We start from the raw sequence: 22,608 nt of genomic DNA on the forward strand, positions 1-22,608 counted from the left end.
CGGGCGGGCGCTGAGCTGACCCTCCTCGTCCCTACAAAGGGTTTCAACGTTGGGCTCAGGACGCAAGATCTCCAGACTCACGCCCCACCCCCCGGTTTTTGAGACTATGGGTGTAAGAGAGAGTGGAAACCTGGGAGTCCCGGGCCGTAGAGGGATTGGGAGATTCGTGATGACCAAGTCTCCCCTCCCGAAATTTGTAGGAAAGTGTGGGCTCCGCGGTGCGCTTCGGTGCGCGTGCACCTCGCGCGCGCGCGCAGGATGGAGGCTCCCCCCCTCCCCAACATCTAAAAACGGTTCTCGACCCCAAAGAGGATAAAAACCGCTGCCTTGGACAGGAGTGGATGACAGCACCTAAGTGTCTGGGTCAGTATCGCCGTGCATCTGGGCGACGGCCTCGCGGGCGAGCGCAGGGGCTAAACCTGGGAGGCTGGTCCTTGGTCCTCTCCCTGGCGGCGGCGGGACCCAACCGGGGGCTCCCCAGGAGAGAAGGAGCTAAGGAGGCCCGGACGGGGAGAGGGACTTTAGGAGGTGCGCCGGTGCACTAGGGGGCCGGTGGGACTGGCCTGTGAAGCCCAGGGCTGCGGCGGAACCAGGGTGCCTGTCCCGGGGGCTCAGAGCCACAGTGCGGGGGTCGCGTGGACCGAGAAGAGCCCGGGAGGGCTTGGCCCCGCGGCTCCGGCTGCAGCCCTTCCCGAACCTGCGGGTCTGGCGAGGAGGTGGGTGCCCCCGCCCCGCACGGCCCCAGGCGCCCCGCAGCCCGCGCCGGGTTCTGGGGCGGCGGGGAGCAGCGCGGGCTCCCCAGCCCCCGGCGCGGCGGAGCAGCGGCTCAGGTGGCACCGCGGGCAGGGGCGGGAGGGGCGGGAGGGGCGGGGAGGGGCGGGCGGGGGGGCGGGGGGCCCAGCGGCCCCGGCCCGGCAGCCCCGCGCGGCCAATCTCGCGGCTCCCACCCCCTCCCCGCCGCGGCGCGGGAGCCTCCCAGCAACGCCCGCCCCCCGCTCCCACCGCCGGGAGCGCCCCGGGTGGGGGAGGGAGCGAGGAATTGGCCAGCGGCCCGGCCTCCCGGTTCTCCCTCCGCTTCCCCGCGGCCTGACTGCGCCCGGGGCTGCTGGGGCGCCGCAGCCCCTCGGGAACCTGAGATCAGGTAACCTGCCCCCCGCCCCCGCCCCATCCCGGGTCTGGGAGTCCGCGTTCCCGAGGAGGCGCATCTCCCCGGGCTCTCCCGGGTAACCTCCCCACCTCTCGCCGGGGCGGGCGGGAGAGCCCCCCGCAGCCCCCCGCGGACCCGCCCGGGAGCGCCGCGGCCGCGCGCGGAGCGCACCCCGAGCGCCGGGTGGCTGGCGCCCAGCCCGGGGGGGGGGCCGAGCGCGGAGCACCGGGCGGGGCCGCGGGGATGCGGCGGGGGCGCGGCGGGGGCGCCAGCAGCGGCTCAGCCCGGCTCCCCGCGGGGGCTGCCGCCCGTTCGCGCTCCACGCAGGCTCCAGCCGGCGGCAGCATCCTTTAGGTAGGAGCTCCAGGGGGGCAGAGGCGGGCCGGGGGGGGGGGAGCGCACCCCCGCTGCGCCCAAGCCCGGGGATGCTCGGGGCTTTACGAGGGTCGGTGACGGCCGCGTCCTCCACTAACCCCTCCCCGGGTCCGGAGGGGCCGCGAGCGCGGAACGCAGCCTCGGAGCGCGGCTCGGAGCGCCCGCCCGGTCCGCGCCCCCGCCCGCCCCTCCCTCCTCCTCCTCCGGGTCTGGAAGCGCAAACGGAAAATAAAAGACAGGTGGAAGGAGCTGCGGGTCGGAGGTGAGGGACCCGGGTCAGTGCCAGGAGAGAGCGACCGAGGAGAGGGAGGGAGGGAGGGAGGGAGGGAGGGAGGGAGGGAGGGAGGGGGAGGGGCAGAGAGAGACTCATCCATTCCACGGTTTATTATTTGGATTAGCGGAGGGACCCTCGGCGAGACCTGGGGAGCCGCCCGCACCTCTGGCCGCCGCCTGCCGCCCTCCCTCGCCAGGACCGGGGTCTTGGGGGGAAACGTCTGGACCCCAAGGTAGGATCCCACGGGGGGTGGGCTCGTCGGGGCGGCTGTCCGGCCGGGTTGTGCCCCGGAGCGTCTCGGTGCGGCGGCGGGCGGCCCGGCCGCGCCCGCTGACTTGCGCTCGTCTCCGCCAGCGCGGCCTCCGCTCCGGCGCGATCACCTCCTCCGCTCGAAGGATGCTGAACGGCACCACGCTAGAGGCAGGTGAGTTCCACGCCGGCTTCCTTCTCGTTTCCTGTGCCCCTTTCCTGGGGGGGGGGGGTGCGCACCGGGGTGTGCGCGCGTGTGCCCGTGCGCCTGTGTGTGTTACAAACTAAACCGCGCTTCCAAGGCTCTAAAATGCAGCCTCACCCAGTCTCCTACCGGGGCTCCTGAAAGCCGCGGTCCCCTCCTTTCGCCTTTGCCTTCAATGTCGTCGACTTTTTGGAGGCTGGAGAGGGGGAGGCGGAGGTCACCGCGAGTTGTCCGCCGCGTGAGGGATGCGCCCCCGACGCTCCGCGGTGCCGCTGGGGGCGTCTCCCCCGCTGCCAGGGGTGGGGGGCAGGGCTGACACCCTTTCCCACCTGCGTAGGGCTTGCCTGGAAACTGGCTTCCCCCGCATTTTTTGTTCAATGCAAACCCCGCGCAGCCGGTCCTGCGCGCGACCTCAGAGGACGCTGTGCGGGACCTCGGCCTCTATTCCTGGGGGGGCCGACGGCCCCGCGGAGCAGCCAAGGTCAGGTAAAGGGGCTTCGGTTTTCGGATGTGGCGACCGCGTCCCCCGTCCCCCCACCCGCCTCCCTCCCTGCAAAGGCAGCGGGGGACCAAGGAGGACGGAGACCTGAAGGGGACCAGCGACGGCCGGTGGCTCTGCGGGTGCAGAGGATGCGCGCGGAAGCGTAGGGCCTGGGGCGCTGCGGGGCGCAGCTGGGCGCAGCTGGGGCGCGGCTCTGAGGCTCCGGGGGGCGCAGGAGGGCTCCCCCGCCCCAGCTCAGCTCGGCCGCTCGCATCCGCCTGGACCGAGGCCCTCCCAGCAGGACTGAGCCCGGGACGCGGCCGTGCGGCAGTGCCAGGCTGGACCCGTTTGAACGGAGGGGGTCCCCAAGCCCACCGACCAGGGAAAGGCCTGGCGGCTCGGGACCATCCGCTCAGCCCCCGCCCGGCGCAGCCGGGGGGGGGGGGGACCGGGACTGGAGCGGTTCCCAGCTCCAGACGACGTCGACTTCCTTCCCCGGGCCCTGGGGTGCTCACGAGAGCCAAAAGCCAGACACGGCTTCAGGAGCTGCACCTTTCAGACCAAGGGGGCTCCTCAACCAGTTTAGCAGGGTCAGGAGGAAAGGTGACCTGTGCCCTGTGAAGGGCAAACCCAGGGCCCAGGATCTCGGCTTCCAAACGTCAGGTCTAAAGAGAACTTGAGTTGCTTATGCTCTCCAGAGCCGGGGGTCTGGGTTATCTTCCTCTCTGGATCCTAAAGCTACTGCTCCCCGGGCAGAGCCATGCATCCCCTTGATCTCCCCTCTCCTGCCCTCTGGGGAGTTTTTCTGGGCAAGGAGCCTGGGACAGACTTGCAGCCTACGTGGAGATTCCAGGACCTTGCACCATCCATCTCTGTCCTACTGCTCTGTCCCGCTAGAGACCAGCCACCCGCTTTTCTGAAAGCGGCAACAGTAGCCAGACTGGATGGATCGCAGAGCCAAGGAGAGAACGGATCGAGTGTGACCAGTTGTGAGGAGGGTTGCGCCGGGCCAGGGTTCTGACCCACTGCTCCGAACAGAGCCTTGAGTTGAGGGGGGAGAGTGGAGATCCTATTAAGGGTGGTGGTGGTGGTGGGGGGAGCCCCTTGCACCTGTCCCATTTAGAGAGGCAGAGCCCCAGGAAACGAATCAGGGAGCACTCCAACCTTTCTAGAGCACTCCTGGGCTATTCTGAGGGACATCGGGCTCTAGCCCCTCCTCTCAAGGGGTGAAAGAAGTCAGAGGTACAAAGGTGCTCTCCTTAAAGTGCTTACTGCCCTTTCTAAGAGTAGTTGGGGGGGCTCTTATGTAACCTCTGGGGCTCCAAGACAAAAAGGATACCCCAGATCACACACCCAATTCTTGGAGCATCTCCTCCCCACCGTGGGCATCCACTTTAAGGAGCTGTGAGAGGAGGAAGGGCTGGGCAGATGGGGAGCAGTTTCTGCGGAACTAAAAAGGACCTCCCAAACTCCAGCAGCACCCCCTGCCCCACCCCTAGCTTTCTGCAAACTTCCTGCATTGGCTGAGAAGGAAGACTCCTGGCAGTTCACTTCTTTATGGGAAGCAGCAACTTATAACCTGAGTTTTATAAGAAAAAGCAGGTATAGCTGGGATCCAACCCCGAAGCTCATTGTGGAAGGTGCTCTGCCCCGCCTGTACCTGATAGACGATTAACAAATATTTGTGGAACAGATGAAGGGATGAAGGATGCTTTACAGCACTTCTGTGATTGGCTTCCTTGGAGACTGCACAGAACTCTGGCTTTTTCCTGGAGTTGTTTGTTAAACTTTCACTTCATTAAGTCTCCACAGTTTCATCTCTTGCAAGAACAGGGTCGTGTTCCTGGGTTCTTTGTTGTTTTTGCTGAGCTGTACCAAAATCCAACAACAGCCAAACCCGATTCCAAACACCCCCATTTCGTAGGGGGGGGGGCGAAGAACGGTAGTTTAGTCCAGAAACTAGACAAAGCAAGTCCCTGGATTGAGGTCCCGAGTTTACTTTTTCCTTGGAGCTTCCTTGGGTTAAGTGACTGATTTTCTTCTGAGAGACCCCTTCTCTTCCCCTCCTCCCCCCTCCTTCCCCCTCCTCCTCTTTCTCCTCCTCCTCCTCCTCCTCCTCCTCCTCCTCCTCCTCCTCCTCCTCCTCCTCCTCCTCCGGGTCTGAGTCCATTTAGCTGCTGACTTGTGGGAAGGCAATCTGCCCTTTGTGAGAGGACCTGCTGTCTCTGAAAGGGTTGCTGCTCCCAGCCCCTCTTAGGGCCCCTTCGTTTGCGCACGTGGGTTTGAAAAGCTCATTGATTTCCATCCAAAGGGGCTAATTACATTACTTACAGTAAATAGCAGCCCTGCTGTCCGGTAGGGCTGCCAAAGTGAGGGGGGGAGGTCTCCAGCTTAGTTCACTTGATTGGCTTCATTTTTGTGTGAAATTGTGTTTTATGAGCTGCATTCTGGCACCCGGAGGACTGGAACAGCGTCCAGTCTGCAAATAACATTATTCTTGACCCTGAGAAAAGAGCAAGGGGAAGCAGTGGAGTCTTGGGTTTCATGGAAGAGGTGACTCCAGCAGCTTCAGAAGGCGATGCTTTGGGACAGGAAGTCAGACTGCGCTCGAGTAGTTCCCTTCCTCCCTCCGCACTAGTCTGCCTCCCTTCCCTCCTTCCCTCCTTCCCTCCTTCCCTGCTTCCCTCCCTCCCGCCTTCCCTCCTTCCTTCCTCCCCTCCCTTCCTTCCCTTCCCTCCTTCAGTCCCCCCCTCTCATTCGCAATCCCTCTCTCTTATTTCTTCCCCTTCCCCGTTTCCCTTTCCTCCCTCCTTGCTCCTCTCTCCCTCTCCCTCCGTCTCCCTGGATTTGGCCGCTGTGGGCCCCCAGGCTCCTGCCCGGGGTCCCTGGCCGTGCGGAGCCGAGCCCCGGCTGGAAGGCCAGCGATGGGGAGCGGTGGGAAACGGGCAGGAGGCTGCAGAGCTGCAGAGAGCCGCCCGCTCCCTCCTTTCTCGGCTTAAAGCCGGGCTGGTTCCTGCCGCTGCTGAGCCTCGGGCCCCCAGGGGGCTTCTGGTGGTTTGAATGAATCGACAATATCAGGGTATTGTGGACACTTTTTATAGGGCCAAGAGGGGCCCGCGAACGGAACAGAGGGAGACGGAACAATCCGGCCCCTTGTGAGGCTCAGGTCGCCGTTGGTGTGGGCTCTCACCTTCCCCCCTTTCCCATCCTCCTGCGTGCGAGGGGGCACCCAGTTGTACAAGCCCCCCCCCCCCGTCCTGCAAGGGCACTGGGAGCCCAGGCAAAAGGGCGCACCCCTCCTCCCACAGGGGGCCTCCACTTGCTGCCCACGCTGCCGAGGTGCCAGTGGGACCCCTGACTGGCCAGCAGGTCACCTTCAGGCCCGAGCCGGGGGAGAGAATACCTGGCCCTGGAGTCCTGGTTCCCAGCAGCGCTCTCCCCCTCCAAGTCCATGCCCTGTCCTCTCCGCATTCAGTTTTCAGACAAAACCTTTTTTTTTTTTTTTTTTTTTTTTGCCGAAAGTAAACTTGAGGATCTTCGGTTCTCAGAGCAGGAGCTTCACTTCGGGTGGTGCCCCAGGCCCCGGGAGGGTGGAGGGCCTCTAGGGGACGTGAGGCGACCTGCTTTTCAAGAGTGAGTTGAGGAAGAGGGGAAGGGAGGGATATCTAACATTTACTTATTGGGGAGGGGGGCTGTAAGTGAGGGACCATAAAGCCCACAAGGAGGGAACCCCAAGGTTGGAGCTCACCTTCTGTATGCCTGTCTGATCTTGAACTTGGACCAAATAGACCCGTCTTCTGCCTCCTGTAGCAGGGCGGGCACAATAAGGGCTCCTTCCCCCTCCCCCCCCTTTAAAATGTGATTACTGGGAACTCTTGGAAGGATGTGTGTGTGTGTGTGTGTGAGTGTGTGTGCTGGGGGGGGAACAAATGCCCCCTCCTACTACCCCCCCTCCAGCCCCCTCCCCTTTGTAATGTTTGTCCCTGCTTGCCCATCACCAGGGGGTTGAGAGGAGTATGACAGGTCTTTGTTGTCTGAATAAAAATCCGTGGCAGCTCCGGGGAGAGAACTCCTCCTACTAAATTATCAAAAATGGGCTGGCTTTAGTCTCTTAACAAATTGGACACAGCTACGGCAGGAGCAGTCCCCAACCCAACCTACAGGCACTGGGAACTTGCAAGCAGCCAGGGACCGCTGAAAATAGCACTTCTTTTTCTTTCTTTGTGTTCAAAACTATTTTTCTTTCTTCCCCAGATTTTGTTTTCCTCCCCCCGCTGCAGTTGTTTCACATTAGTAACTCGATCTCTCTCGGAGCAGTAAGATTCGCCTTCTCCGGCTCCTTTTTCCCTCCGCCCCTGTTTGTTTGTTTTCTGCACATCTTCAGGGAGCCACTGGGCTCCTTTCCCTCCTTCTTTTTTTCTTTTTCTTTTCTTTTCCTTTTCTTTTCCTCCCCCCCTTCCTTTTCCAAGCAGACCGCTTTGCGCCCCGTCTGCGTCTTTCTTCCTCCCTCTGTCCCTCCTGCCCTCCGTCCCCGAGCGTCGCTGCGCTCCTGCAACACGCAGCTCCCGGCCGCGCCTCTGCTCCTTCCCTCGGATGAGCTGAGAGCCGCGGGCGTGTGTATATGGAAATAGTGGGGTGCCGAGCGGAAGACAACTCGTGTCCTTTCCGTCCCCCAGCCATGCTCTTCCACGGGATCTCCGGAGGCCACATCCAAGGCATCATGGAGGAGATGGAGCGCAGATCCAAGACCGAGGCCCGCCTGGCCAAGGGCGCGCAGCTCAACGGCCGCGACGCGGTAAGGAGGGGCCCCCGGGCCGCGGCTGCCCGGCGCCCGTGCGCGCTCCGCGGGGTCGGGCCTCCAGTCCCCGCCGGCCGCGCGGAGGATGGGGGCGCCTCGGGACGTCCGCGCCCGGCGTGCGCGTGGCTCTCCTCCGCTCCGCCTGCCTGCCGGGCTGAGAACACCCCTCCTCGGACCAGAAACGTCTCCGCAACTGCGACCTTGAGCTCGCTCGTCTGCGCCGCCGCTGCTCCCGGCAGACCCGGGAGGGCCGGGAGCGAGACGCTGGGGCGCATGGGGCTGTCCCCCGCTGCAGACCTCAGACTCGGGGCTCCGGCGCCCCCCGCTTGCCCGCGGGCCAGGGGCGCGGCCGGGAGGGCGAGCTGGGCGCGCGCGGCCCCGCGGGACCCGGGTGGCTCGAGCCTCTGCGGGTGATGCCGGGGCTCGCCGGGGTCACCTTGAGCTCCCGGGACGCCCCGCGGTTCCCGGGGTCTCGGGCAGCCCGGCCCGGCCCCTCTAGAGAAACAGGCTGCGCGCGGCTTCCGGGCCCTGGCGGCTGTAACGTGGAGGGAGGGGGCTGGTAAGGAACACCCCGAGCCCACGCGCGACAACCCTCACGCGAGGTGATCGGCTCCCGCTGTTACTCCTACTCGTAGTAGTAAGATCCCTGTGCACTTGATAAAGGAGCCCGGCTACGGAGCATCGCGCTTCCCTTCCCCACTTAGGAGCCAGAGGGGGGGAAAGTGCAGAAGTCTCCGGAAATGCTTTCAGCCACACGGAGCTGTGTAGGTCCTTGGGCATCACCCCGGGAATTGCAGCTCGAACCTGCCCCGGGCGGCCCGGTGGTGCTTGGGGTTTGTGCTTCCACGTTTGCAGCACGAAGGGAGAGTGCAGGGCCCCTGGTCTGAGCAAAGGACCAGACTTTACCTTTCCAGGCCCGCGAAAGTTTTGTGGGGAAGTCCGCCCCGTTCCTGCTAGTCTGGAGGGAAGTGCCCAGGGGTCACTTTCTCCTTCCCCCTTCTCCTTGTTTGTGGCTCTCCTGTTGAACACCAAAAGGCAGCATCCCCCACCCGAATCGCGTGGCGGGGCTGGACTCCCCTTCAGCCGGGTCGGTGGGTCAGCGGGACGGGGGCGGGGGGTGACGCTTGGCTTGGGGCACTAAACAGATTTTCCGGACCCAGCTCTCGGGGTCTGTGAGTGCCGGGAAAGGGGGACTTGCTGGGGACGGGCGCTTTAGGCCCTTCCATCTCCCTGCAAATGAGACAACGGCCCCAAATACCCGGGTCGAGCACAGGTATCATCATCTCTGCCTTCCTTCCGACCGAAAGCTGCCTCTAAGAATTCAGAGAAACGGAATGGTTTTAAAGACCATCTGCGTTCGTTCAAAGCCCCTTTCCGCCCCCCCCCCCCCAGCAAAAGCCTCCGTTGTTTTATTTCGTGTGCGTCGAAAGCCACAGTTTCCTAGCACGTCTGCTCGAGGTGGGGAGCATCCGCCAAACGAGACCCCGGTGCGCTCCTGGCATTTTTAAGAACAGGCTCGAGGCGGACGGCACATCTCTAGGGCGTTAAGGGAGGATGGAGACGGCCGGCCTGCCTGGGGTTAATAGTCCCCGCAGAGCCGCTGCGGAAAGGGAGTGCGTGGTCGCGGGAGGGGAGCCTCGCGCCGGCTCCCTGCGTCCCTGCGTCCCCCCCCCCGTCCCTCCGCACCCCGGCCCCGGCCGCGCCCCCGGGGCTGCGGGACCCCGCGCGGCGGGGAGGGAGCTGCGCGGATGCTCAGCGGCGCGCCGTGCTTTGCCTTGCAGGGCATGCCCCCGCTCAGCCCGGAGAAGCCGGCCCTGTGCGCCGGCTGCGGGGGCAAGATCTCCGACAGGTACTACCTGCTGGCTGTGGACAAACAGTGGCACCTGAGATGCCTGAAGTGCTGTGAATGTAAGCTGGCCCTCGAGTCCGAGCTCACCTGCTTCGCCAAGGACGGTAGCATTTACTGCAAGGAGGATTACTACAGGTAGGCCCGCCCCCGGCCCTCCCGCCGCCCCGGTACACCTGGTACACCTGGCGGGGCCACCTGCCCCAGCCCGGGAGCCAGCCTCCCCGCGGCCCGCCCCCTCTCGCCCCCTCGGGGTGCAGCCCTCAGCCCCGAGCCCCGAGCCCCGAGCCCCGCCCGGCGGGCCACTGCGGACACCTTCACGCCGCGCCACCCCCCGGAGGGCGCCGAGGATGGGTGGGAGGGACACCCAAGGTCCGGAGCTACCGCTGAGCGTCTGTCACCCACTCCCGACACTTCGCAGCTCAGGAGGGGGAATCTGGAGAAGCCGGGAAATAGTGAATAGGTGTCTGTCCGCCGAGACGAAAGCGGGTGCTTTTTTCTCTTTTTTTCCTTTTTTTCCGTTTACTACGAACTGGATGAGATCCGCACCATGGACCTGAACCGGTGGCCGGGGCCGTCCACACCGCGTGTTAGGTGGCGGGAGACCACGTATAGGACCATGAAAAGGAAAAAATTGCGGCTGGTGAACCCAAGCCGCTCAGTTCTGAGTTCCATTTACTGCTAGTTGGGGCCGTGCCGGCTAGCCTGCAGTGTAAACCCCACGGATTCTTTTTTTCTTTTTTTTTTTTTTTGATGCTTCCCAGTTATTTTTCTGGAGTGGGGAAGAGAACTACGTGCAAGTGACCTAGCTCTGCTCTCAACCAAAGGGGGAGAGGCGACTTAGAAAGAATTAGATTTCCTCTGCAAAAGCGTCTGTCTGAATGCCTTCGTGCACACACAGCCGTAAATAATAACAATAATCATACCACCCTCCACAGAACGTTTTTTAACGGATGAAACTCTTTTCCTTTGGCATCACAGTTCAATATTCTTTACGGAGCGTTTGCGTTCGCTAGTGTGGCTTTTTTTTTGTTTTTGTTTTTGTTTTTGTTTTGTTTTGTTTTCCTGGCTTATTTGTTTGTTTGGGTTTTCCTTTTTAATCTTAACTTCCCAGAGAAGGAAACTGAGGATGTTCCCTGATGCTTCTAATTTTAATGTAAGAGTTCTTCGCCCTGCTCACCAGAGCGGGTCACTAAGCAAATAAAATTAATGACCAAATGGACCCGTGTGTCCTCTTCTCACCGTCGCCTCCTAGGCGTCAATCTTGGACCACTGCTGACCAAATCCCAGGTGTCAAGGGTGGGAGATGGCCCTGCCTTTGCCTCACCCAGGGCCCTGACTTCTTCTTCTTTTTTTTCCTCTCCAGAAGGTTCTCTGTGCAGAGATGTGCCCGCTGCCACCTTGGCATCTCCGCCTCCGAGATGGTCATGCGCGCCCGAGACTCCGTCTACCACCTGAGCTGTTTCACCTGCTCCACTTGCAACAAGACCCTGACCACGGGCGACCATTTCGGCATGAAGGACAGCCTGGTGTACTGTCGCGCCCACTTCGAGACCCTCTTGCAAGGGGAGTACCCACCGCAGCTGAGCTACACCGAGCTGGCGGCCAAGAGCGGCGGCTTGGCCCTGCCTTACTTCAATGGCACGGGCACCGTGCAGAAGGGGCGGCCTCGGAAGCGGAAGAGCCCGGCGCTGGGGGTGGACATCGTCAATTACAACTCAGGTGGGTCCTTCCTGCGGGGGCCCTGGCCCGGCGGGGTCCCGAGGAGGACTCCCTAGAGCGCCTTTCCCCTCCGAGACCCCAGATCCAGATCCGGTGGCCAGAGGGTGTTTGGCTTCCTCGGTACAGCTCCCTTTCACTCGGAGGGGGAGAGAGGGAGAGGAGGAGAGAGGGGAAGAAGGAGAAATGCAGAGGGGAGAGAGGGACCTTTATTTAGGTTGTGGCAAAAAAACACGTTCAAGACCAAGGGGCTGCAGTGACTTCCCCCAAACAGGCCGAGCCAAATCCTTGTTGCCCATTAGTTAATGAGCCCATTAGTTTCTGGTTCCCAGTTGGAGCAAAACAGCCCCAGGGCAATTCCTGTGTGGAGGCCAAATTATAGATCCTGGAGGAGGTTTTCCTATATACTGAAAAAAAAAAAAAAAGAAAGAAAGAAAGAAAGAATGAAAAAAGTGATCAGAGCCCAACTCCAGTCCGTCTAGAGGGAGCAGAGGCTGTGGTCAGCAGCCCAGAGTTAATCATGAACACAGTTGGCCAGAGTGTTGAAAACCAAGTCCCTGATGTTGGTGAAAAGCAGCTGTAGGGGTGGGAGTCCCTCGGCACAGCTGGCACAGCTGGCACGGCTGAGCTGGCTGCCCCCAGGTAGGTCAGGGGACTCATCCAGGCGCCCCGACAGCCGACAGCCGGGGCCACCCCAGGGCAGGCCGGCTGAGGAGGCGCAGCGGAGTGACAGGCTGCTCCTCTGGCCTCCACCCGCCTTCTAAGTAAAGACAAAATGCAGGCAGCAGGCCCGGAGCCACGTCCCTCCCCGCTCTGCGGGCCACCTACCGTTGTCAGTCTCTCGCGCCAGCTTCCCGGCTTCCCGCGGTTGGTGGTCTGCTCGGCTCCCCATCCCTCCGGCCGGATGCAGAGGCCGCTGTCCGTCGGTCTGACTCCAAGCAGGACGGAGGCTCCGACTTCCAGACCCTGGGCAAGGGCGCCTGGCCCGCCCCAGCCTAACTGTTAGGAAACCAAGGACTGCTGTCCCCAGGCAGGGTCCCCCGGCCCTGGGTGGGAATCTCAGAGGCAGGAGACTCAGGCTCGGGGGGCATTCTATCGGGAGGGAGCTTGAGGACCTCTCTGGGGACACCCCGCTCTGTTACCAGGAGCATCCAGATACCGGCCAGCACGTGGCCATCCCAGGACACAGATCTTGCTGGGGTTTGCCTTCTGGTGCCCCCTGCCTGGTACGGTGCCTGACCCTTTGATGCTCAGTGGTAGGGGACCGGGGTGCCCTCGGATCAGTGGTTCAGCTAGGCCGGTGTGAACCATTTGGAAGGAACAGTGGGGCTCGGAGCCCCGAGGTGTGCGGGCAAGCGGCTCCAGCCGGGGCGGGCTCTCCCCAGGCCGGGGCACAGCGGGTTAGGGACCCGGGAGGGTTCATAGGGCCCCCACCGGGACCGGGTCGCGTTAGGGCCGCGGCGCAGCCCCGGGTCCTGCCCCCCCTGTTGCGCCTCCGCCTGCGCCCTGGGTTGGGGGCCCCAGCGCCCCGCCACTCATTTCTTCTTCTTTGATGCAAGGTCCCCGAGCGGGACAGGCGGGGCACTAATTGTTCCTTATTAATGGAAGATGACATCGGAATCTCGAGCCACTCACCAAGGCCCTAAAGCCCTAATTAGACCGAGAGACCGAGACCGAGGGGCTGGGATTCCCCCCCACCTCCAAGGAGCGCAGGGCCTTCAGAGAGAGGGGATCCCTCAGCCCTGGGTGGAGATTTCTGGCTCCCCGAAGCAAGCCTGGTCATGTCATCTAACTAGCCAAATTGGATTTTGCCTTGGATCTTACTTTACGTTGGCAAGATCCGGGGAGCCTTAAGGACGGTGCAGTTTAGTTTCCCCTGCTTCTCGGAGGAGACCTAGAGCGTGCACATTTATTTCTTAAAAAAGAAGAAAAAAAGGGAGAAAGAAAGAGAGAAAGAAAGAAAGAAAGAAAGAAAGAAAGAAAGAAAGAAAGAAAGAAAGAAAATTTTCTTCCACTTAGGTCTTTAGTTTGCAAGTTAGTGCTGCTGCGAGGTTGATTGAGAAAGGTGATGCTGGTTTGCTCAGGCGGGAGGACAGGGTTCTGAGGCCTCCCCACCCTCAGTTTGCACGTCACACCACCCCAGACTGGATGCTTTTTTAATCAGCATCCACCCCATCCTTTCCGGTATTTTTCCTAGGGATGCAAATGAATAATAGATACTTCCTTAAAATCAGGTGAAAATAATCTGGAGAAATCGGGTTAAAGATATCCGACTAGAAATCAACCCCACTACTAAAAACTAAATGTTTGTGGATCCGATGCCGGTTTGTTACAGAAGTAGCCAAAGAAAAGCTTCAGCGAATTTAAGACATTTTAAAGGGTAGAAAGTAAAATGGACCACACGGTTTTAACTCGTTATTCTAGCTTTCTCTGGATCTTACATTGCCATCTCTGCTTAAACGTAAACCAGTCTCAGGAAGAGTAACATTGACACGAAACAAATATAACTTATACGTTCATATATATTTTTTTAAACGGTCAGAAAATGTGTTTAGGATTCAAAGACATCCAGAGAAGATGTGAATTTTGGCAAAGATCACGTAGTGCTTGACATCTGGCAAATGCCTTTTAATGAGAATATTCCTAATTTAGTTTATGCCTCCTTGTGCAGATACCGGGCAGATATTTCAGAAAGAGACATAGTTTATTTGGAATGCCGGATTGAAATGCAGCCCCCCCCGCCCCCCCCCCACCAGGGGTGAGACGAAGATTTCCTGAACGATAGGCAGCTTTGATTTGGGTAATTTAGCATTAATGGGGAGACTACTTTTTTTTTTTTTTTGCTAGTTAAAAAAAATCTCCCTTCCTTAGGTTTTCTTCTATTCCAAACTTCAAAAAGCTCCTGATGGTTGTTAAATTAGCCTGGCACTGACCCCTAGTGGTCTCCCAGGGATCAGTTGGTTCTCAGAAGGTTACACACCTTCAGAACAGAAACTCTCTTTCCTATAGGTGACCACTCCGTAAGTGACTGGAAAATAAAATATTTAGATCTTCTCACTGACTTTATAATGCCAGACGTGTACTTAGAGGTGTATGTTTAAAGGAGTTTTAAGAGCGTTATCATTTCATGTCATAATTCAGGGGGAAAAACACATATAGCTTTAGAAGTAGACCCTAGGGACACACAATCACTTGCAAGTTTGTATAATGCATTTGTAGTTAAACACAAGCAATTTAGGATAATGCACTGAGTTACTCTGTGGAAGACACAGATTGCTCTTTTAAGTTGAATAATACGATGACACCGTCGCAGGAAAAGCAGACAGTAATATCTGGGTAATGAACAGCTAACAATCCCCTTATACACGGGGTGGTAGTCTATGTGGAAACAAGTCTCATTATTGTGTTTAATGAACTCAGGTTATCTGCTGAGTTTTTACCCACCAATAATGAATATAGGATGCATACTCAGAAAAGCAATTTAATCAAACTGTTCTACGATTATTTTTCACAAACTTCATTTTTAAAGACTAATGAAGTACATAGTAAGGTTAGGACTCATATTCACCTCTAAAAAACATTATCTTGGGGTGAGGGAGAGTGGCTCAGGGGGTTATTTAAACACTAGGTCAAGTCTCCTATCCCAAGTGTAATATTGGATTTGATGTGCTGTTCAGGAAAAGTTACGTGTTACTGACATATGATGGGAGTGAAACCTTATTTGAAGAAGCCTCCAAAGACTGAGGTGCACCTCTTTGACCATTTTCTTGTGGGCACATTTGTAATCTGGTTGTGAAATATAGCTCAGTTTACTGGAGATAAGTATCGTTTTATGGTAGCTCATAAGATGCTGTTTCATCCATTGGAGGATATGAAAGTACAATTCTGTAGAATATTTGAACCCAACATATCCCCACTGGGCTAAAATAGGATAAAATGTAAAATATATTCTTTCTCTTATCTCTGAGTACATGTCACTTTTCCGCTGCAGTTTAGGAATTCTATATTCAACATTTGTATGTGTGTGTCTAGCTTGGATTTCATTCAAGTTGACTTGATTTCTCATCAATAGCCACTCAATTTTATTGATGATCAGAGATTCAAAATCCAGGGGAATGCTGTAGAGCCCTGGCCCTGTTGCTTGACTTAGGGGACCCAAAGGTGAATGTTACATGACCTTTTTCTCAGCAAATTCATCTGCTCTTTTGCCAAATGTGCCCTCCTACTTAGGTGTCTTGTGGAAATATAAACAGAGGAGACATTAACTCATGCTTAATGTAATGTCTTCTTACATTAGAGAGAATTTCTTGTTAAATGGGTTTTGTGAGGAAATGTGATGGCCTCTTGGTTGATGACCAAAACTACTGTTTCTGTATGTATGCTGACTTATCAAAAATAAGTTCTAGAACGTAATTCTGACCGGAGCATAGCAGACAAATAATATTTTATCAAGCAGAAGAGCTAATATAAAGCAATGCCTTACTTTCTTCAGAGTCAGGTTTGTCTGCCCCCCACCAAGTGACATGATCAGATTTATTTTAGATATTCTATTGTAATGTTCTAAAATGTAGTGCGAGCTGATCTGAAAATGCCCCATATAGGTAACTGAAGTAAGCATTCAAAGGGAAAAAAAATTGCCATGCCCCTTAAGTTGAGAAGTTGGCTAAATCAGTAAATATTTAGCCAAATATTTTCATTTTGTAATCCTATTTTCTTTGCAGAGCCAGTAGGTTATTGGGAATAGCCTCTTAAATGCGCGACTTTACATCCCGGGGATAAAAACTTTCAGGCTGGCTTCAAAGGCTGGGTTGTTTTGCCCTCAGTGCTGAGCAGGGCTTTTGCAAGGAGAGAGATGTTACCCTCTTCCTGCCAGGCCAGCCAGGGGGCACAGCTCAAATCCCACTCACACACATCCACAGCGAAAAGGGCCGAGATCTAAGTGGAGAAGTTAAGTGCCATCAGCGTCTCTGAACTGTGAGCTGTGGGGAGCGCTTCAGGCATGAACTGAGTGAAGAGAAGTCTGGGCTCCCTCTCTTTCAGAAATATTTATTAAAATAATGCCAAGGGAAAGCTGTTTTCTTCTTGGGATTGCCCAACATTAACCAGTTACAGCCAAAAAAAAAAAAATCTCAAAAATGATACTCTTGGGATTACAGAAGAAATCTACAAATTTGTATTTTGCAACTTCTCCCCTTTCTCCAGCCACTTTCTACCTTTTTCCCTGATTGCGAAGACTCTAGGAGTATCAGAAAAAGTGAAAACTTGGAACTGACTTACATTCTTCCTCAGTTGGGGGGCTCTCAGGATCTCTGATCCGCGAGAGGTGACATTACTGTTGGCATATCCCCCCTGGTAAAGAACAGGGCCTTCAGATAGTGCACCCATTTCACAAACAGACAAAACGTGGGGTCTCTAGAAACTGTGAGTGTGTGTGGAAGTGCAGGTGCCAACATGGATAAATATATTCGAGTTTTTCCTTTTCATTCTTGGGTGTTTCTTTCACACTTACGGCTTCTTGGTCTTCCCGAGCTTCCTAGCAGCCATTATGCAAGAGAGAGGATTTATCTAATATTTTTTTTCTATTACATCAACTTTGGTTGTGTCCATATTAAGAGACTGGGTTGGCTGACTTGGGCAATTCACCTCTTTGTTTTGTCTAGACACCGCTTATAATTGGGGGGGGGCAGCCTTTCCCACTGGTGCTTTATTATCGTAGCATCGTGCGGCCTGCCACCACCGCAGCTAATGCCCGACTTGCCCCTGAGCTGTTGTTTGCTCGCTGTTACCACAACAGGTTGTAACGAGAATGAGGCAGACCACCTGGACCGGGATCAGCAGCCTTACCCACCCTCGCAGAAGACCAAGCGCATGCGAACCTCCTTCAAGCACCACCAGCTCCGGACCATGAAATCCTACTTTGCCATCAACCACAACCCGGATGCCAAGGACCTCAAACAGCTTGCTCAGAAAACAGGCCTCACCAAAAGAGTCTTGCAGGTAAGAAACCTCCATCATTGGCTGTGTATACCTCTCCCTTACCCTCGCTGCCCTGTTCAGAGCAATACAGATATTTCCTGTGCTGCTCTTCATTAGTTTACCTTAGTTATCTCCCTAGAGGGTAGGCCGAAATTTTGCAGGGGCTTCCCGGAGGGGTGCCCCAAGACAGACCCAGGATCTTCTAAAATGCAGCCACCTTCTCCCTGTAGGTGGAGAGATGGGGCCACCAGAGCCAGCACAGCCTGCCTCCCTGCTCTGCTAATGTGGCTGATGTCATTTGTAAAATTGTGGCTTTAGAGCGTTCCATTCACACTAGGCTCAGTGCAGAGTTGAGGGGGACCTGCTGGTGCTGTTTTACCGCAGCAGCAAACTCTCGGCAGGCTCACTCACAGGACATGGCCTTCTAAATGCAGATGGACCCTGTATTTTCAACTCCGGAAAAGCCACAACCGCGGTCAGTGTCTCAGCAACCAGTTCTAGCAAGTGTCTTCCTGTTTCAATAAACCATATTTGGAAACTAAATATTAGGAGTTAGATCTGCTGTCCAGTTGTTCTCCTAAACTCATAGTGGTCAGAATAGACAGCTAATGAAATTAGTGTGGGTTGCTGTGGGTCACCTGTGATCTTTTTCTATTTCTTAGTGACAAATTACAGACCCTTAACATTTTACCGGTTTCTGGCTGCTTGGGGTCTGTGGCCCTGGGTTTTTCCTTACGCAAAGACTACTTCCTGAAATCCCTTTCCGTGATGTCCATTTCATACGGGTCATTCTTCCTTTGCGAAACTTTCAACGACCCTGCCTCTCCCCATCCTCAAAAGATCACCAACAGTCAAGGCATCAGGATATATATATTAATATATATATATATGTATATATATATATATCCCCCCTTTACCTGTGTGCCTCCATCTCTATGGTTTCTCCACTTAAGCATCCCAAGTGGCACTTGCAAATGCTGGGGTGGGGTGGGGAGGAGATTCTATGCAGTTGAGAGAGCATCTGTAGCCTCACTCTGTTTTAAAAGGAAGCAAAAAAAAAAAAAAAAAAAAGCCAGAAAAACAAACAATTCTATTTAAAAAGAAAACACACTCCCCCCCCCAAAAAAAAAATAAAATAAAAGGCAAGAAAAATAAAAGGCAAGACAAAAAATAATAAAGGAAAGAAAGAGACAGGAAAAAAAAAGGAGTATAAAATAAACATCGGTAAAGAAATCAATTGGGATTGGTTTGCAGGTTTGGTTCCAAAACGCTCGAGCCAAATTCAGAAGGAACCTTTTGCGGCAGGAGAATGGGGGTGTTGATAAAGCTGATGGCACGTCGCTTCCGGCCCCGCCTTCAGCAGACAGCGGCGCTCTTACTCCACCCGGCACTGCGACCACTTTAACAGACCTGACCAATCCCACTATCACTGTAGTGACATCCGTGACCTCTAACATGGACAGCCACGAATCTGGAAGCCCCTCACAAACTACCTTAACGAACCTTTTCTAACATTGGTTTTTTTTTTTTTTTTTTTTGGTTTTTAATTCTTCCTCCTCCTCCTCTTCTTCTTCTTCTTCTAATTATTATTATTTTATTATTTGCAAGATTTTTTTTTTTCCTGACCCACAAGATACTTGGGAAATAAGAACAACAGCTTGGTGTGTAGCATCTGCAGCCACTTGGCAAATGAGTTTACAGTATTGTCTCCTTGACAAAGTGGTTTTTTTTTTTTTTTTTTTTGTCTACAAAGTGTATTAGCTGTTTTTTTTTTTTTTTTTAATTAGATCTTTCAGCTGGTAAGGGGAGTTTTTTTGAATTATTCTAATAAGTGCCTCTTAAAATTGTATGTTACTTATTTCCAGAATCTCGAAGAAAAAAAAGAACTGGTATTTTGATGAGCAAATAATCATATTCCCAGTGAAATGATTAGGCTAATAAAGAATCAGATCATTAATTAAAGTCATTTTTTAAATCGTGCAATTCTGTGTGTACTTATGGAATTTTGAAAACGTCACATTGGTTTTTTTTTTTTGATTTTCAAACTGAAAGCATGTTTTGATTATTCTTTTTTTTTCTTACAAGTGAGGAATATGATTAAACGAAAGCATTATCTATAGCAGCTCCAAATATTAAAGATCAATTAGGTGGGAAATGTGTTCTGAGAATGTGATTTTTCCTTCTTTTGGGGATGTACATCCCAGCAAAACTTGTTAGTTAGTTACTGGCTTTTCAACATTTGAAAAATACTTAAACTCCCTGTGTATCTATGAAAATTCCATATCGTGTTTCAAATTCTATACTTTTAACCTAAAGCTAAAAATGATAGTCGTAAAACCGTTCTTTCTAAATTAATTTTTTTCCTAGGGAAAATGGAAATAAGCAAAATATAATTTTTTAAGAAGTTAAAAAATCAGTATAATTTAATTAATAGATCTATTAATTGGCTTCAGCTGTACCATGATATTGTATCTGGCATTCTATATGAATAATGTTTAAAAACAAAAAACCTTAGTAGACTATCAACAACAAGAAGTCTTTGGTTTGTTTTGCTTTATTTTACTTTTGCATAGGTTGATATATTTATCAGAAAAGAGAACCTTTTCTGACATTATAGATTTAAAGTTATTAGTCTTGAAGTAGATAAACTCAGAAGCCTTGTGGATGCTGATCTGAATATATTTCCTAGTTTACAGTAGCATTTTTTTTTCTTTTAATTTAAGCTAAAATCTTAATGGTCTGGGCAGTGGTGAATGTTCATCTATATGCTTCTGTTGTAGTTAAATACCAATTAGATTGTGGATTTCCTAAAAGAAAAATAAATAAAAAAGAAGTCAAGATATATGTCTTGCTTTAGTGGATTGTTAAGAATAACTTTGCACATATTTTCCACTTTTTGGACCCCTTAAATCTCCTTTGGTGGTCAAAGTGGCTATTTAATAGATTTTAAAGGTGTCCTTCTGGCTGTATAAATGTGTGGTTACATATTGACAGTTCACTGCCCACATTAAAGTGCATTATTGTAACTTTTGCTCAGGGTCTTTAGAAAATTAGCACAGAAAGTAGCTTATTTTTTAAAAAAAGATGATGGAAGATAAGTTAACACTGTAACAGAAGAAAGGTGTGATTGCCATTATATATTTAGCAAGTGTGGTTATCATCTTATATGGAGCTTAAATCTTGACTTTTCATATTTCTATTACATTTTGGGCATTTACCACTAACCAGACCAAACAACCTTGGTAAGGCTGAGATCTTATTAATACACTTTTACAGGTAAAATATTGATACTTATAAATTTTGTTCTTTGACAGAACAATGTATGGTACTATAGATCTACTTTATTAAGTAGACTAATTATAACTCAGTTCTCCTATGTGCCTTATGATATAACTTGGAAGTAAGTTTGTGAAAAATCAGGATATATGTGTTGTTTGTTAAATTAACTGTTTTAAGCCCTTTTGACACCTCACTAGTTTTGTACTGTTTTACCTCTTATTTCCGAAACTCTTTTTATGGTGTATCCTGTTAGAGGGGACAAACATGTCATAGAAAGCAGTTGTGCACTCTTTCAAATATAGTTGATAAATTCAATAATCTTATATATTGAGCTTCGTGTTTATAGTACAGTAAGTGGTCTAGCAAAATTGTCCATGTTTCTTTGTTTATTGATAAATGCATTGTATAGAAACTATTTCCCCTAAATATTTATGGACCAAACAATTGTGATATATCCTATTAAATTTGTGTGAATAAACCATTTTGAATCTAAGGAGTTTTATTTCCCCTCAGTTTTATTTAAGGTTTAACTGTACTAGTGTGTTTCCAATATCTATCTGTAAAAGCTATTAAGGTGGCAATACAGAAAATTTTTTAGATATTCAAACATACAAATAGTTTTCAGACTTCCAAACTTCTGATTCATTTTAAATGTACACATCATTGCATATGCAATGTAATTCAACTTAGAGTTACCTTTAAATATATTGTCTTATAATAAAAGTAATGCCCCACCGATTTGACTCCGCCCAATTTTTAGAATTAAAAACAAGATAATTAGCAGATAAAGTAATTGCATGAAAAGAAACTTAACTATGATTAAGATTTAATAGTAGGTCTATTGAGCACAAATGGATATTTGTAAATCAAAATAGAAATTGCAGACCCCTAAAAGCCAAGTTGCTCTGTAGTTAATAAATTGTCACTATGATTTTTTTCAGGGAGAACAAATCTTGGGGCATTACAGCCAAACATCCCGACGTTTGAAAATTCCCTAAAGTATTAAAAGAAGGGGAAAAGTTTGATCGGAAATCCACTGCAGTGAAGACAAAGACAATATTAGGTTATGATAATCATACATTTTAAAATCTATTGAGCCAAAAAAAAAAAAGAGAGAGAGAGAGAGACAGAGAGACAGAGAGACCTAAATGTCATATACTGAATGTTAACAAAAATTCTGTTCTTTATGGTGTCTAACACAAACAGAGGCTTAGAGTTATGTGGTTTAAAACAAGATTAGATAAGCCGTGTGTAAACCAGAGCAACCTGGCAGTAATATGCCCACCCCATATTTGAAGAAAATTATTATTGCTAAAAAAAATCCCACACATTTGTCAAGCACAGTAATTGTAAAATAAAGTCCAAAAACATCCATTTCACCTGCTTGCTAATGTGTATTAGTCCTATCTGTTAATGGCATTTTCCAATTGTAAATTCAAAGAGAAGCTATCACTCATTTGAGAGTATAGGATCAAAACCCAGTAATTTTAGTATTATTGTTTATTACTTCCTTTTTAAACAGAAATCTCTGCATGCACTTTTACATCTGTCACTTCTAGTGTACATCTCTGTATGATGACTTATCTTTGCTGTTTCTTGTATGATAAATAGCTTTCATTAATAAACATTTTATTTGATGCAAACATAGTTAACTTTATGTTAAATACACACTGTTGAAATTACTTTTGAACACTGTCTTAAGAGGCAGCACAATACATTTCCAACTTGTCATCCTTAGGAAAAGAAATCCAAACAATAGAAGGAGGTTAAATTCTGGTAGTCTAGGATAAAGTGACTTACTTGGTTTTTAACTATTCGTGACTTTTTTATTTGTTGTGGTCAACAGACCCATGTATTTAAAAAAAAAAAAAACAAAGAAAACACAAATTACAAAAAAAATCCTTGAAATAAACTATCATGTAAAATTTCAGCAACTTTTTTAGATTATTAAGGAAAAATTTATAGATCCTCTGTAAGTTTACATGTTTGCTATGCAATGAGCAAATTTATTGAAGTATTCAAATATATCCCGAACTATGAAAAGATCCAATCTTTGCATAGTTCAAATTACATATGATATTACAAACAAAGGAGCAAGTGGAAAGAAAAACAAATATTTAGGAATGAGGTTTTTTTTAATTGTTAAAAGGAATATTTGAAGAAAGAATTTTTTAACGATTCCTATTTAGCTGTATATCCAAAGCATATGTTAAACAAATTAACATATAACTTTCCAGAAAATTTTTCATTATGATGAAA

The 22,608-nt window shown here is 51.7% G+C and overlaps 1 protein-coding gene across 4 annotated transcripts; it reads left to right on the top strand.

The window, feature by feature from the left end:
* Positions 1-2,192: 2,192 nt before the first annotated feature.
* Positions 2,193-21,386, top strand: LHX9 (LIM homeobox 9). 4 transcript variants are annotated; one of them, XM_055319404.1, is made up of 6 exons: positions 2,193-2,220; positions 7,408-7,526; positions 9,311-9,513; positions 10,742-11,097; positions 16,889-17,091; positions 18,325-18,582. In XM_055319404.1, exons 1-6 carry the CDS (start codon positions 2,193-2,195, stop codon positions 18,580-18,582), a joined length of 1,167 nt encoding a protein of 388 aa, XP_055175379.1. The 4 variants fall into 4 exon arrangements, with proteins under 4 accessions (XP_055175379.1, XP_055175381.1, XP_055175378.1 ...); XM_055319405.1 differs by lacking the exon at positions 2,193-2,220 and adding an exon at positions 12,835-12,840 and having other exon boundaries at positions 7,410-7,526; XM_055319406.1 differs by lacking the exons at positions 2,193-2,220; positions 18,325-18,582 and adding an exon at positions 21,291-21,386 and having other exon boundaries at positions 7,353-7,526.
* Positions 21,387-22,608: the final 1,222 nt, after the last annotated feature.

This window comes from Nyctereutes procyonoides, unplaced genomic scaffold (genome assembly GCF_905146905.1).
Source record: "Nyctereutes procyonoides isolate TBG_1078 unplaced genomic scaffold, NYPRO_anot_genome, whole genome shotgun sequence".
Taxonomy (NCBI): domain Eukaryota; kingdom Metazoa; phylum Chordata; class Mammalia; order Carnivora; family Canidae; genus Nyctereutes; species Nyctereutes procyonoides.

Coding starts and splice junctions, on each gene's coding strand:
- LHX9 (XM_055319403.1), top strand. CDS start 7,353: ATGGAAATAGTGGGGTGCCGAGCGGAAGACAACTCGTGTCCTTTCCGT. Junction 7,527..9,310: donor AGCTCAACGGCCGCGACGCG/GTAAGGAGGGGC, acceptor TTTGCCTTGCAG/GGCATGCCCCCGCTCAGCCC. Junction 9,514..10,741: donor TGCAAGGAGGATTACTACAG/GTAGGCCCGCCC, acceptor TTTCCTCTCCAG/AAGGTTCTCTGTGCAGAGAT.